This window comes from Lycium barbarum, chromosome 6, assembly GCF_019175385.1.
Source record: "Lycium barbarum isolate Lr01 chromosome 6, ASM1917538v2, whole genome shotgun sequence".
Lineage (NCBI taxonomy): Eukaryota > Viridiplantae > Streptophyta > Magnoliopsida > Solanales > Solanaceae > Lycium > Lycium barbarum.
Window position 1 is genome coordinate 112,271,180 of NC_083342.1, and position 14,369 is coordinate 112,285,548.

Sequence of the window (14,369 nt, forward strand, 5' to 3'; positions counted from 1 at the left end):
GCTTTTATTAGGAGCACTTTGTCCTCCAAAGTGGGCTTCCTGACACAAACCCGGATTTAGACGGATCCAATGCGAGCTCCGAATTGGGAAACCAAAAAAAAAATGATATGAATTCATATCTCAAAATTATATAAAGAAAAAAAAAATTGAGAATGAATTTGTCATTGCCTTGGGAGTTTTGTTTCGCGTGTAGATCAAAAGGCAAATAAAACTAAGAAAAAAGAAGTCTATATTCAGGAAAAACTGTATGTTCAGAAAAAAATTGCAATTTTACCTAGAAGTGTTATGGTTCAAACTTTGCTTTGCCTATATATACCACTTGTTTGTATTTGTATCTAAACAACAAATCAACTCGATACACCATAGTCCAACTGAATAATAAAGTGATTGTACAGAGCTCAAGTGGGCTACCAAAACTTTTACTTCACAACTGTCTTCTATGGTAAAGTGCAGAGTTATAATGCATTTACTCTTTTCTATCAGATTTTATTCTCTAAAAAAACAATTCAAACTGTTGTTCTCTTGTGGGACTGTCCTAAACAATGTTCACCCAAAGAGTCCAGTCTCTAGAAATTGCCTTTTACTTTGTTGGTTTCTCCTTAATTCGTTACTGTTATGCGGTTATGATTAAAAAATGTGAAAAATCATATTTTGCTTTTTTTTTTCTTTATAAACAATAGGGGTGCCTAGTGCAGCTTATGCACACCTCGACTAATCCACTGAATACCTGCTAACTAGTGTTTTCTCTTTGTCTCGCTACGATTTGAAATCATATCTTGCTTTATCATATTCCTGCAGATGGTGAAGACAGGTTGGTTGTTGTTAGTCATTCTAGGACTGGTGTTTTCAACTCTAGAAGGAGCAGAGGGAAGAAAAGGAAGAATTCTTGAAGGGTCCTCCTATGAGTTGACATACTCAGCAATAAGCTGCAGAAGGCACAGTGCATCCATAAAAGATTTTGGAGGGGTTGGAGATGGAAAAACACTCAACACAAAGGCATTTCAGAAAGCAGTAAATCAACTGAGTAAATATGCATCAGATGGTGGAGCTCAATTAGTTGTCCCTGCCGGTCACTGGCTCACTGGTAGTTTCAATCTTACTAGCCATTTCACTCTTTTTCTTCACAAGGATGCTGTTCTTCTTGCTTCTCAGGTACTAGTTTTTTTTCCAATTCAACTTCAACATATCAATTTCAATTTACTTGTTGCATTGGTAACTCAAAGTTCTCAGCTAGACAAGGAACTTTAATGTGAAAAAGAATAATTATATATTGAAGAGCCTCAGGGCCGTACACTCTACTTTCTCTCAACCCCTACACTAACAAAAGGGGAACTTTCATACTTACATCATATGTAAGAGTTAATTATAGGCCAAACCTATTGACAAAACTCGTAGAGTCGTCCACTTCTTTCACTTGAACACCTCAAGTGTCCCTTGTTTCATTTCGACACTTGAGATAGGACTAGACTGTGTCAAAACGGCGAATCAAATGAAGACATGTGGCATATATACCAAAAATAATTATTAAAAATAAAATATGAGTAGATAAATCATTTTAGAACTATATAGTTAAATAAATAAAAAATAAAAAATTAAACTATTTTCTAAGCCCCTCTTACCCACCCACCCATCTCCTCTTCTTCTTCTTCCCGATAAATTTCCACCCCAGCCCTTTCTACTCTTCCTCATCTCCATTGTTGAACCGAATTTGGCTAATTTGTTCTCCATCTCCTTCCTTGAATAACTTTTTTCCAATAAATGGTGGGAGTAAATAACGAGATTGGTGAAAAGTTGGCCAAAATTAGTAGATGTACACAAGAATCATTTGTTCTTTGTTCTCTTGTTAATGGAGATTTCAAAGATTCAAGTAAAGGGGAAAAGTTGGGAGAAGTGCGAGATAAAGCGGGTCCCAAAGAACTAAAAAAATAACAGGATCAAAGAATCTTATATTCTTCTTTTTCTTGTTAATGGAGATTTCTTCTAGAAGGTGGTCGTTTAAGGTGGATGAAAGGTTGGAAGGAGAGAGAAGGAAGAAGAAAAGATTAAAAAAAAATAAAAAATTGTAAAATTTAAGGTCTTCACGCGCTTGTTTGCTGTGCAATTCATCCAAGTTGCCAGGTGTACAAAAAGTGTCTAAATAACACAGTCTAGCCCTACTTCAGGTGTCTAAATGTAACAAGGGCACTTGAGGTGTTCAAGTGAAAGAAGTGGACGACCACAACTGTTTGTCCATGAGTTTAGCCTTTATTATTAATATACAACTAATTTAGATATTACAATTTATACAACTTAAAGCTAAAAACAAGGAGATTATTGTCATGAATGAAAAGCTAAAAATAAGGAGATACCCTATATTAGTGAAAACATAATTAAATGCATATAAAAACATAATAATTGCTTACCTTAAAAAGCTCCAGCACAATCTACTAGCAAGCTAATTCATAAATTTTAACCAAAAAAAAAAAGAAGTTAATTCATGAACAAGTATATTACTGTATCCGTTATAATATATATATATATATATTATAACGGATACAGTAATATACTTGTTCATGAATTAACTTTTTTTTATTATTATTATATATTGTATACTATATATGTTATTTTAGAGTAGAATTGGGCACATATAGTAATATATTCAAAATATTAGGTATATTGTAATATTATATACTATATACACAAAAGGTATCCTTATATTATATACAATATATAATATACAAATTTAAATATACTAATTTCTACTATTATATCCGCAAATATTTTGTTATCATCTTTTCAGTTAAATTTGCCAATTTGAATATACCATGTACCTTTTTAGGTAAAAAGTGGATATGCATTAATGGTAGTAACTTCTAAAATTAAGTATTATTGATATTTTAAGAATGTAAAAAGTTGTATATTTGTAATTAAAAAGTTAAAATTTTGAATTAGTGGTATTTATGTAATTTTAGAAACTAGTTGTAATCTTTTTAATTACCATTTCAAAAAGTTATATTTGTGTGACTTTCCCTAACAAAAAAACAAAGCCCAGGATATAGGTTGCCAAATTAGGACTAAGAGTTTCGCCTTTTGAATCACGGGTAAGGCAATAGGGCCAACCCAACCCAAAAAAAAACCTTTTGAGGACTAAAGGTTCATATTATAAGGGGCAGCCCTCGACCCGATTATTCAGTTCACTCCAAGAGACATGCATGGTTTTGTAGTCATAGCAATTCATAATTGTACTTGCTAGTTGCTATTAATGAGTGTAATTATATTGGTTCAGGAAATAAACCAGTGGCCTCTGATAGACCCCTTACCATCCTATGGTCGTGGGAGGGATGCACCAGGAGGCAGGTATATCAGTCTCATTTTTGGTACTAACCTCACAGATGTCATCATCACAGGTAACTAACTAGTCTTACTATAGACCAAACACTTACATCCACCTTGAATATGATGATGTTTTGTTCTATTTTTCAACAGTTTAAACAGAGACTTGTCTTTCCTGCATGATTAGGTGAGAATGGGACGATAGATGGGCAGGGTGCCCTGTGGTGGCAACAATTTCACAAGGAAAAGCTAAAATACACAAGACCTTACTTGATTGAACTCATGCATTCTAATAAGATTCAGATATCAAATCTAACCCTTGTTAACTCTCCTTCTTGGAATATCCATCCTGTTTATAGCAGGTGAATTTATCAGCTAAATCAACATTATTTAATATACCATTTACTTTTTTCTAGTTTATCACAATCTTCATGCATCTGAATTTTCAGCAATATCATTATCCAAGGCATCACTATTTTAGCACCTGTAACATCTCCAAATACTGATGGAATTGACCCAGGTCTGTTTTTTCTTGTTACCTTTTCTAGAAGCATTTAATATAAGAAGTCAAAGAAGCCGGTTCATCTAGTCAATTCTTCTTGTTCTCCAAATTTTCAGATTCTTGCACAAATATAAGACTGGAGGACAACTACATTGTATCTGGAGATGACTGTGTAGCAGTTAAAAGTGGCTGGGATGAGTATGGTATAAAATATGGAATGCCAACGAGTCATCTGATCATCAGACGTCTCACTTGCATTTCACCTTCCAGTGCAGCAATAGCATTAGGAAGTGAAATGTCAGGTGGAATTCAAGATGTGAGAATTCAAGACATTACAGCCATCCACACAGAATCAGGGATAAGGATCAAGACTGCCATAGGTAGAGGCGGCTTTGTCAAAGATGTATATGTCAAGGGGATGAAACTGCACACTATGAAATGGGTATTTTGGATGACAGGCAACTATGGTTCACATGCTGACACTCACTGGGATCCTAAAGCTATACCAGAGATAAAAGGGATCAATTACCGGGATGTGGTGGCTGAGAACGTGTCAATGGCCGGGCAGTTAGATGGGATATCCGGGCATCCTTTCACTGGAATCTGCATGTCCAATGTGACAATTGGTTTAGCAAAGAAGTCCGAGAAATATCCATGGAATTGCACTAATATTGAAGGAATTAGCACTAGTGTGCAACCTCCACCTTGTCAGTTGCTGGCAGATCAGGGCCTAAAGAAGAGTGGGATGTGTGATTTTCCTATAGAAAGTTTACCCATAGATAACATACGGATGCAAAGATGTTCTTATAGATTGAATTACTGATAAGCTTTCCTTACGTGTAATAGTTCTATTACTGAAGTATCGGTACTCTTCATAGCTACTTCAGAATACTCTCAATAGCATGCTACAAATATAATTAAGGATTTCATGTTCTTTTATGGAGGATTTTATGTTACACTATAAGAAGCAAAACTATGGTTTTACCTTCACTATGATTATTAACACATCTAAGAAAGACAAATCTTAAGATCATGCACCAGGGAGGAATTGTGATCAACACGTGCAAGATAGCAAATTCTCACTTCTGGATATCACCTTGTAGGTGAGAAAGAACAAAGAGCAATTCAAGAAAACTTGACTGTTTATAGGCATACAGATATACAATCACATAGGTCATCCAGACTGAAAAATACATACAATTACTGTCAAACCACTTGAAAGCAAAGATAGTTCAAATTTTCAGGATAACAAGCTGTAATCACTCAGCATTTCCTAGTTCTACCAGCCAGAGAGAATCTGGTAACAAGAAGGAATTGGTACATGGAACGTACTGATCAGGGACTACCATTCAAGTTTGGTTTTAGCTTTCCTTGCACAGCATTGATCACCTTAAAAGATTAATAGGACAAATCTAACATAAGCTACTAATAGAGCCATGAACTCACCTCCACTGCATTTGATCTATTTTTACTAAGATCGTTACAAATTTTGACACAGTATCCTACAAAGTTATGTCACCGAACCCTTAACAGCAGAAATAAAACAGAATCTCTCTCAGTGAGTTGGATCTGGATTAAAGTTCACGGATTCCCTCCAGATGAGTTCCTTGATATTTTCTTCAGTAAAAGATGGCTGCTCAAAGTCAAAACTGAAAGGCCTAGGACAAACAGGCTCCTCATTGATATCATGAAGAGGTGCCAAGTAGGGGTGGCAGAGAGCTTCATCAACTGCAAAAGATCAATAATGAGGATTAGCAATGAAAAAATTATTTCCAGGTTAAACATATATTTTTTCGTTATATGAATGTTTTCCAGAAACATAAAAGTATCTCACCACCTTATAAGTTAGAATTGACTCAAAAAGAAGTTCTCATGAATCATCTTTACCTGTAACACGCCTGCTTGGATCAAAGACGAGCATTTTTTCAAGCAAATCAACAGCTCCAGGAGATGAATTGGGGAATCTAGCAGCAAATTGTTGCCTTGGGTACTGCGGGAGCTGTCTAACATATCTCCGAGCATTATCACTCCGGAGAAATCCAAGACTGGCATCATCAGGTGATCCTATGAGCTATTTTAAACAAGTAAAGGGGTCATATCAGGACTGAACAGACTGAATTAACAAAAGTGAACCTCTTTTTGGGCAAATTAACAACTAAATAAACACGTACATGAAGAAAATTCTAAACAAAATACACTTGGATAGGCTATATATCACACGATCCATGTTAAAGCATTGAAGACAGCAGTCCGTATTCATCGTTACTTTTTCATTATAACTTGTGCAATTTGTCAGGATAGAGTTTGGAGGTAGACAAACACACGTAATGCATATATACCTCTGTGATAAGTCTCAACTGGTGAACGTAATCCTTGCCGGGAAAGAGAGGTTGTCTTGTCATCATCTCACCCAGTATGCAACCTACTGACCAGATATCAATTGCTGCTGTATATTCTGAACAATTAAGGAGCAACTCCGGTGCACGATACCAACGTGTTACGACATATTCCGTCATGAAATCTGTCTCAGATGTTGTCCTTGCAAGCCCGAAATCTCCAACTTTTAGGTCACAATTCGCATTGAGAAGCAAATTGCTGGGTTTTAGATCACGATGAAGGACATTGGCAGAGTGAATGTACTTGAGTCCTCGTAATATTTGGTATAGGAAATACTACAAAAAGCACCAAGAAGAAGACCACTCATGCACAGGAAGTACGCGATATGGAAAATGTAGATAAATCCCAAACAAATAGACTTCTTTAAGGAAACATCAATATGAACAACTGTAGCTTAAATAGTCGTAAAACAGATAGCAGATTATAGATCTGGACAAGCATAGTTATCCAGATAGCTAAGATGATTGTTCATCCTGTCACGCTTAGGGAAAATAACCTTCTAACCTATTTTTTTAATCATTTAATAACAGGGAGAAAAAAAAAACTTTGGACTTTTGAACACTCAATTCTGAATAATCATAAAACTAGTTTAACCTTTTCCTCACAATTTGGCCTCAGAGTGGATCTTTTTGTAATATCGTATAAAGCAGTGTTTTATAAGCATTCTCTGTAAACAAGTGTGGTTTGTGGTATGAGCGAGCTTCACACTGAGCGTCATGTGGATGCAGTGAATATCACTACCTCAATGGAGTCCATATACTATTAGTTAAGTGTTGGAGGGCTTTCCAAGTACAAAACATAATATGACACAGAGAGAAAGGGTAAGTCATATGCTTTGTACCAAGGGAAGTATGAGATAAAGCATCGATGATTTACATACTGCAAGGGGAAAAAACATGGATGATTGCGTTATAAGTGGAAAGTTTTGGCAAAAATGCAAGTGGAATATTTTTGCAAAAATGACAAATAATCTCCCTCTTACAGATCCAGAACCAGCTTTCTGCTAGAGCAAGGGTAAGATAGATGGAATGGGCAACACATATCTGATTGCCTAGTTCTGGCGACATAAAATGGAGTCTTCAGTACACATGAGAAAGTCTAGCTTACCCGACAGTGATCATCAGTCAATTGTTGGTTGGAACGAATTATCTGATGAAGATCAGTGTCCATCAGTTCATAAATAATGTATACATCATTGAAATTCTCAGTTTGTGGAGGCCTTATAATATCTTTAATGGCTACCACCTGTGGTAATTATAAAAGGTAAATGTTATGGTTCTAACAGAAGTACAAAACTGATACGTAGAATAAATATTCCAAGACCAGAAAATAATACGTATACCAATAATACAAGAATAACTCCATCTAATAAAATTCTCTTGAAGAACGCATTGAACAAAAATATTGAACACGTGACAAATGGACTGGAAAGTAAACTTTTCAATAATTACTTATTCTAAAATAAACAAGGAAGAGATTATGAAAGAAAGCATTCTCGAATATTTAAGGAGGAAAGGCTATTTGACCACCTAAAGAGCATGGATCTAGTTAACCATATATGCACAAGCTTCCAATTTCTTTACAGCAGATACTAACTGTAGGAGTAAGCAGATCATCTTACTCTTAGTCATGGGTTAATCGTTATTCGTTACTACGAAATACTGAAAGTATTCACATTAAACTTACTCTTAGGCATGCTTCACTATTATCGCCTACATTGCCAGGACTCATTGAAAAAATCCCTCTAAACAATCAATTTCTATCATCAAGAAAATCTCTACTATTTGAAAATCTGATCTCCATTGTGCTCATCTTTCTAGCAATTTCTTTTCTCAAGTTATACAGGCAAGGTATCCAACAGTTCATTTTTTATTTTTATTTTTCAAAGGCGGGGGTGTTTCTAAAGGTGAATACAACTAGTGTCACCACCTTTTGGAAATTTTTGTGGTGTAAATAATTATTTCAGTAAAGCAAGATAGTAGCTCTGAAGGCCTCAAATCTCTCTCAGATCAACCATCTCTGGTCCATAACCCTGTCTTCAGCCTACTCTAGTTATTTGTCAAGCAGTTCACAACCCCGAACACCCACCTCATCCCCAAAGAAAGAGAAAGGAAAGGGAAACAACAGCTCATTACATCTTGTACGAACCAAAGAGCAAAGAGGGAATCAAAAACAAAAAGACATATACAAGCATTGCTCCTTGCAAGTGGCTAGGGAACAATAATGCTGCCACCTATAAACTGCAACGCATACCTAACTTATATGTAATGATACTGAACAGAAAACAGAAAACAGAAAATGACCAGCACAAAGGTAACAGATAAGTCGGTTTCTTGCAAGTAAATGCACAAGCTAACACGACAAGGTGATGGATCAATCTAAGGAGTAGGGTCAATCTTCGAATTTGTGAAGCAATATCAATACTCACATTGTCATGATCCATGTGACGAAGAAGCTTTATCTCTCGTAGTGTCCTTTTCGCATCAATTCTATTGTCAAATGCATTGCCAATCTTCTTAATAGCTACTTCCTCACGTGTTTCCGAATTCATAGCGGCACTGAAGGAAATTAAAAAAATCACATTTTTCCTTTAGGAAAGACGTTAAATAGAGAACAAAGGACAACATTAAGCTCCTCGGAAAAGCAAAAACCAAAACTTTTAGTTCTCTTGCTAAGACTCCAACAAGATAGGCAGTTAAGAGTAAAGTGATTAGAGAGAACTTCTAAAATTCTAATCAAATTGGTAAGAGAAAGATGCAAGCCAAACTAATTTGAGCAGATAATTTCATGCGAACAGAAGCAGCAATACATCCCATGAAGTCACTCGAACGCATGACAATTGGAAATAGTTGTGCTCCATGGGACATATTGAAACTAAGAATGAAAGTTACATAGATACATGAAATCCATTTCTCTGTATGACAGTACAGCACATGGGTAAGTATGCATGCCAGTCTTCAGCAGCAAAAAGTTGTAAGTTTAACGCCACCAGATTCATCATAAGATACCTAGTGGCTGTCTTGCATCAGGAAATGATCAATATAAGAAAACTTCATCAGGATTCAGAATAACTCTGCCACTCTTCTTAACACATCACTTAGTAGCTTTCCAAGCAAAGACCAAATTCAACTAGTCAAACCTTTCTTCACATCAAGGAGGTCATTTCCATTTTTTTCAGGTTCACACCACTCTTGCTTTAATACCATTAGACTTTTTTTATTCTTCCAAGTCTTCTATCCTAATACAATTCAATTTGAGACCTTTGGACTTCTAAGATATTAAAATCATATTTAATCACGTAATTTTTAGTTCACTCGGGTAACTATCACCTAGTTAGTTTTTTTCAAATATCCGAACTAGCATTTTCACAAGATACCTAGCTGGCTAAAATTGCCAAGCTTCACAAAGTAGTTCGCTTATTCCATTAATACCATATTAGCCTAGTTATGAGCTAAATTTGCACCAAAGTAAGTGAACTGATTAGAGAGGCCATTGATAGCATAACGAATTAAAGATGCAACTGCTCGTCCTATAAACTTGTGCAAACCCTTCTGTCATGCAGTAGTAAGTGTTGTACTCCTAGTTTCCTGAAATTAACTTCTATTTAGACCCAAAGAAACTACACCAGTTGACTAGATATCAGATTTCACAGTGCCACAGCTATTCAGTTTAGGATATACTTATAGGATTTGCACTGATAGTTATTGTTGAGAAAACACAGAACTAAGAATGATGTGAACCCACATTTACTTACTTACCAAACACAACCTAGGAAACTCATAACCCACTTTAATTTTTTGATGGTTCGCAAAAGTTCCACATTATACCAAATGAAAGCAAATTGAAACCAAAACAACAACAACAACAACAATAAACAACAACATGCCCAGTATAGTCACTTATGATGACCTAGTCGGTGGGTCTGAGAAGGGTAGGATGTACGCAGACCTTATCCCTACCTTTGTGGGGTAGAGAGGCTGTTTCCAATAGACCCTCAGCCCAAAAAGGGTACCCAGAAAACACAATCAATTTTCAATCAAGATGGTGTCTTGGCCAGCTTGCCAGCATATCAACTAATTCACTATGACCTAAACCAGGTGGTAATACACTTAAACACACATAAACTTCCACACCCATAAACTATTACAAAAAGAAATAAAGAAGTAATTCAAATTTAAAGTTCTTGAACCCAAGAACAGTTCAAAAGGGGATAAATTCTTGAAATGTTCTTACCAAACGATGCCATAAGCTCCACGACCAACAGGTCTAAGAGGAACATACTTTTTGGAAACTTCAAAAAGATTACCATACACATTATACTGTACATAACGACCACCATGTGATGGAACTCCTTTGAAATTACTTTGCACACCATGATCACCTGAACTTGGCTCCATAAAGAATCAACCCAAGAACTTAGAAAAAACTAATTTTTTTTTTTTAAAAGAAAATGAAATCTTGGCCAAAAGCCAGTTCAATAGAGTGTTGTGTCCAAGTTGTAGTGAATTTGAAGGGCTAATTTATGTCGGTAGCCTTTCAAGAAGAAGATGTGAAGAGCTCTTTTGACATTTCTTTATGTTGTCACCTTCGTCTTTTCTTTTTTACTTTCTTTTGTTTTCTTTTTCCTTTTTCTTTCCTATATTATATTTTATATGTAACAACTTTTCCAGAGAAAAAATTTACTTTTCGTCAACTGGTGGATTTTTTTTGCTTTCTTTTTTCTTGTCCTTTCTTTTCTCTTTGGAATAATTTTCTTAAATTCTTCACCGTACAAGTGTTTTTACATTTGATTTTTCTAACACTTTAAACTTTTCGTAATACCATGCAAAGTATTTTATTTTTTTTAATTTCTTTAGGTGGTGACAATTGTTTTTGCTGGGAATATATGATGACTTATTTTATTTTGCTATTCATTTGGAAAAGAAATTATATGGTGAATGCAAACCAGGAAAATGTATTTGGTGGTTTTATTTGTCATTAGGTTTAATTTATTAGCTAGTTATTTCAAATTGAAATCAGTTTTGTTAATAGCGTAGGAAAATTATGGTCCAGCTTTTTACCTACAATCGTGTTGATTTTTTAATGCATCACATTGGTCATTCCTCTCCAATAATATATTTAAATCGTGGCAGCTTGGAATTCTAATCATTTGACTAATTTACGTACATATGGTTGGTTGCTCTACAGATTTTCTATGAAGACTCTCATGTTTTATTCTTGGAAAACTATGAGCAGTTGGAGAAATTTTGGTTTTTTATTTGGATTCTTTTTAATCCAGTCAAGTTGGTCATCCTAACCTCGTTTTGTTTGACTAGTGCAAGATTTTTTTTCTTTTTCTTTTTTTTTTTTGGTCTACCCAATAGAGTTGAAAGTAGAACAATTCACATGCTCCATTCATGTTTCTCTTAACTATTGAGCAAATATTTTGTTCACAAACTTTTGCATTTTATTTTAGTTTATATTATTTGTACCATTTCTTCAAAGATTCACTAATAATAATAACGCATGAAATGGGCTAAAAAATTAGTTAGTCTCGAGGCATACCAGTGAGTAATAGCTAATTCGGGATCTCGTATTTCACATCCGGGATGTAAGATTCCATTTCCACTCTAACCATTTTCCCATTAATGAGTAATTTTTTGTTTGGGTACATCAGCAATAAGAAGATGGCAACCTAATATGAGAATGATAATATGACTACCATTTATCAAATGTAAGTTCGTTACTGAAGTTCACAGAACCTTTCCGTGGTAATACTAGAGGCTCTTCTGTTTCCTTTATATACAGTGGTAAAACAGTGGATGCTAGAAAAGAAGAAGAAAAAAACATTTTTAAGTGACTTCTTCATATCTTCTAAGTTTAAATTGATAAAAAGTTATCCACGCGTATTGGTGAAAGATGATATATTACTCGGTGGATTAGTTGCACAAAATGAACCGAACATGTACCATCCAAAAAAAAATATTTGGAATTAGAAGTTCTAACAAATATTTTCAAGACTTTGTTTATGACATGTAGCTTGAGACGAGTCATTGTTGTACACTAGCGAGTCAGTGTGGGCGTAGGAGAGAATTCTGTCGGTGTTTTCGATCTCATTGCGATCTTGCATGATCAACAAATGGATCAAAGTAAACAAGTATTGAATATTTGGCTTACGTGAGATTTTGATCATTGTCCTCTGATCAAAAGATAGATTTGGCTTCAGTATTTTACAATTTGAAAGACGACAGAACATATTATCAACATAGAATTGAATACTATTTTAAAGTACATGCCTGGGGCGAATAAAGTTTTAAGGCTAAAAAATCATTGGACGACACTCAAAACTATAACATGTTGTGAAAAAAGTATAATGGACTAGTGTTCCTTGAGTGTATTCTTGGGACACAGTTGAATGCAAATATTAAATGTGAAGTTCAGGACATCAAGTCGAGAAACTTGGGCTACCATTCTCTTATGTGTCAATCGCTGGCACATGGACCCGAAACTTTTTTAACCCAAAAAATAATTTTTGGAATTAAACTAACCCTTTAAAAAAAATAAAAATAAAAAAATTAGGCTTCGCGCACAGAATCTGTACGTGAAAGGACCAAACTGTAACTTTTTGAGTTTCGTCCTTTCACGCACAGATCTGAGCGTGAAAGAGGGAGGGTATTTTTTTTTTTTAAGCTATCAAAATCAAGTTTTTTTCATACTTTGGGCAAAGATTAGTCATGTTTCAAAACCCCGAAAATATCAATATTTTATATAGAACTTCATATATTTTTTTGCGTACAATAACATCGGTTCATTACATCAAGTATACTTAAACGTTTGGATCGTCGTTTTAGGGGTTGTAGAGTGCCCCGAAGTAAGTTTTGTTTGGTTGGAAACTTGTAATCTTTAGATCTAAGTGTCATATTTTATAGGGTTTTGAAATAAAAATATTATATTCAAAAATAATTCATCCTATACGAGAGGTTCAATCAAGGTATAATATATCTCATTCAATGCTCCCACCAAGGTTTGATCCCATGTTGTTGGCATAAAAAAGAAGTAGAAAAGAGAGGCTAAACCACCAAGCCAAGTTGGTGAAAGCAACAAAATAATGTTCACTAATGCTATCTAACTTGTTTTCATGAATTGAATTTTGAACCTCGAAATTGACATTCAAAACATCATTACCACGGGATTAGCATTTCGAAATAGATTTTTTATCATTAGATTTTTACTAAAGAAGAATGAAATTTTTACAAATTTGGGGAAAAATTCAAATTGAATGGGATAACGGGTGTTTTTTGAAAAATCGGCTCTTTGTCCGCGTAGATCTCGAAAAAATACCCTAGATCAAAATTTAAAAAAATCGCGTAAATCGGATATATTAAGTTCTATATAAAATATTAATATTTCGAGGTTTTAAAACATGACTAATCTTTGCCCAAAGTATTAAAAAAATGAGATTTTGATAGCTTAAAAGGGGGGGGGGGGGGGGGGGGGGATTAACCCCTTTCACGCACAGAATCTGTGCGTGAAAGGACCAAACTCAAAAAGTTACCGTTTGGTCCTTTCACGCACAGATTTTGTGCGTGAAGCCTAGTTTGATTCTTTTTTTTTTAAAAGAGTTAGTTTGATTCCAAAAATTATTTTTTGGTTAAAAAAGTTCCTGGCTCCTAGCACATCTACAACCTTAACGTGTGGAACTGTCGTTATGAATAAATGAATTAAAAACGTGGAACATCTTGTCAGTATACACACAATTAAGAGCCCGTTTGGATTGGCTTCTAAGTTCCTTATAAGCTGTTTTCAGCTTTTTTGAGTGTTTGGCTGACAAGCTTAAAGTCATTTTGTGCTTAAAATAAGTTCAAAAAAATAATTGAGCCCATTTGACTTAGCTTATCTAAAGCAGCTTATAAGCTGAAAACAGCTTATAAGCTAAAAAAATAAATTAGACTATCTCAACTTATTTTTTTAATTTATAAGTTATTTGCATCTTATAGGCATAAGTCCATTTAAACAGGCTCTAAGTCCGAGAGGGATGCCACCAACTTGCGTCCATTAGACCCCACTTGTTAATCCATCCAATATAGTGGAGTACCAATTACAATAAACTAGAGGGATCTATCTTCATTAGGTGGGTGGCCACAGAAAATTTGGCCCTGCCAAGTAGTCTATGACATTT

General features: G+C 34.9%; 2 protein-coding genes across 2 annotated transcripts; one reads left to right on the plus strand and one right to left on the minus strand.

The window, feature by feature from the left end:
* The first annotated feature begins 296 nt into the window (after window positions 1–296).
* Window positions 297–4,753, plus strand: LOC132645544 (probable polygalacturonase). Its single transcript, XM_060362563.1, has 6 exons — window positions 297–442; window positions 799–1,152; window positions 3,266–3,386; window positions 3,500–3,674; window positions 3,762–3,832; window positions 3,931–4,753. The coding sequence occupies exons 1-6, from the start codon at window positions 440–442 to the stop codon at window positions 4,635–4,637; spliced, it is 1,431 nt and encodes a 476-aa protein (XP_060218546.1). The 5' UTR covers window positions 297–439; the 3' UTR covers window positions 4,638–4,753.
* A 130-nt stretch (window positions 4,754–4,883) lies between these two features.
* LOC132645546 (mitogen-activated protein kinase homolog MMK2) lies at window positions 4,884–10,812 on the minus strand. The gene is made up of 6 exons (XM_060362565.1): window positions 10,445–10,812; window positions 8,640–8,769; window positions 7,319–7,456; window positions 6,154–6,486; window positions 5,702–5,885; window positions 4,884–5,542 (listed from the first exon to the last, which is right to left on the minus strand). The coding sequence occupies exons 1-6, from the start codon at window positions 10,606–10,608 to the stop codon at window positions 5,370–5,372; spliced, it is 1,122 nt and encodes a 373-aa protein (XP_060218548.1). The 5' UTR covers window positions 10,609–10,812; the 3' UTR covers window positions 4,884–5,369.
* Between the last annotated feature and the right edge of the window lie 3,557 nt (window positions 10,813–14,369).

Excerpts from the sequence above, each read along its gene's own strand:
- LOC132645544 (XM_060362563.1), top strand. Across the intron at positions 3,675-3,761 it reads ATCCATCCTGTTTATAGCAG|CAATATCATTATCCAAGGCA; the intron begins GTGAATTTATCA and ends CTGAATTTTCAG. Across the intron at positions 3,833-3,930 it reads TACTGATGGAATTGACCCAG|ATTCTTGCACAAATATAAGA; the intron begins GTCTGTTTTTTC and ends CCAAATTTTCAG.
- LOC132645546 (XM_060362565.1), bottom strand. The coding sequence starts at position 10,608 with ATGGAGCCAAGTTCAGGTGATCATGGTGTGCAAAGTAATTTCAAAGGA. Across the intron at positions 6,487-7,318 it reads TGACTGATGATCACTGTCGG|TATTTCCTATACCAAATATT; the intron begins GTAAGCTAGACT and ends TGCTTTTTGTAG. Across the intron at positions 5,886-6,153 it reads AGTTGAGACTTATCACAGAG|CTCATAGGATCACCTGATGA; the intron begins GTATATATGCAT and ends TGTTTAAAATAG.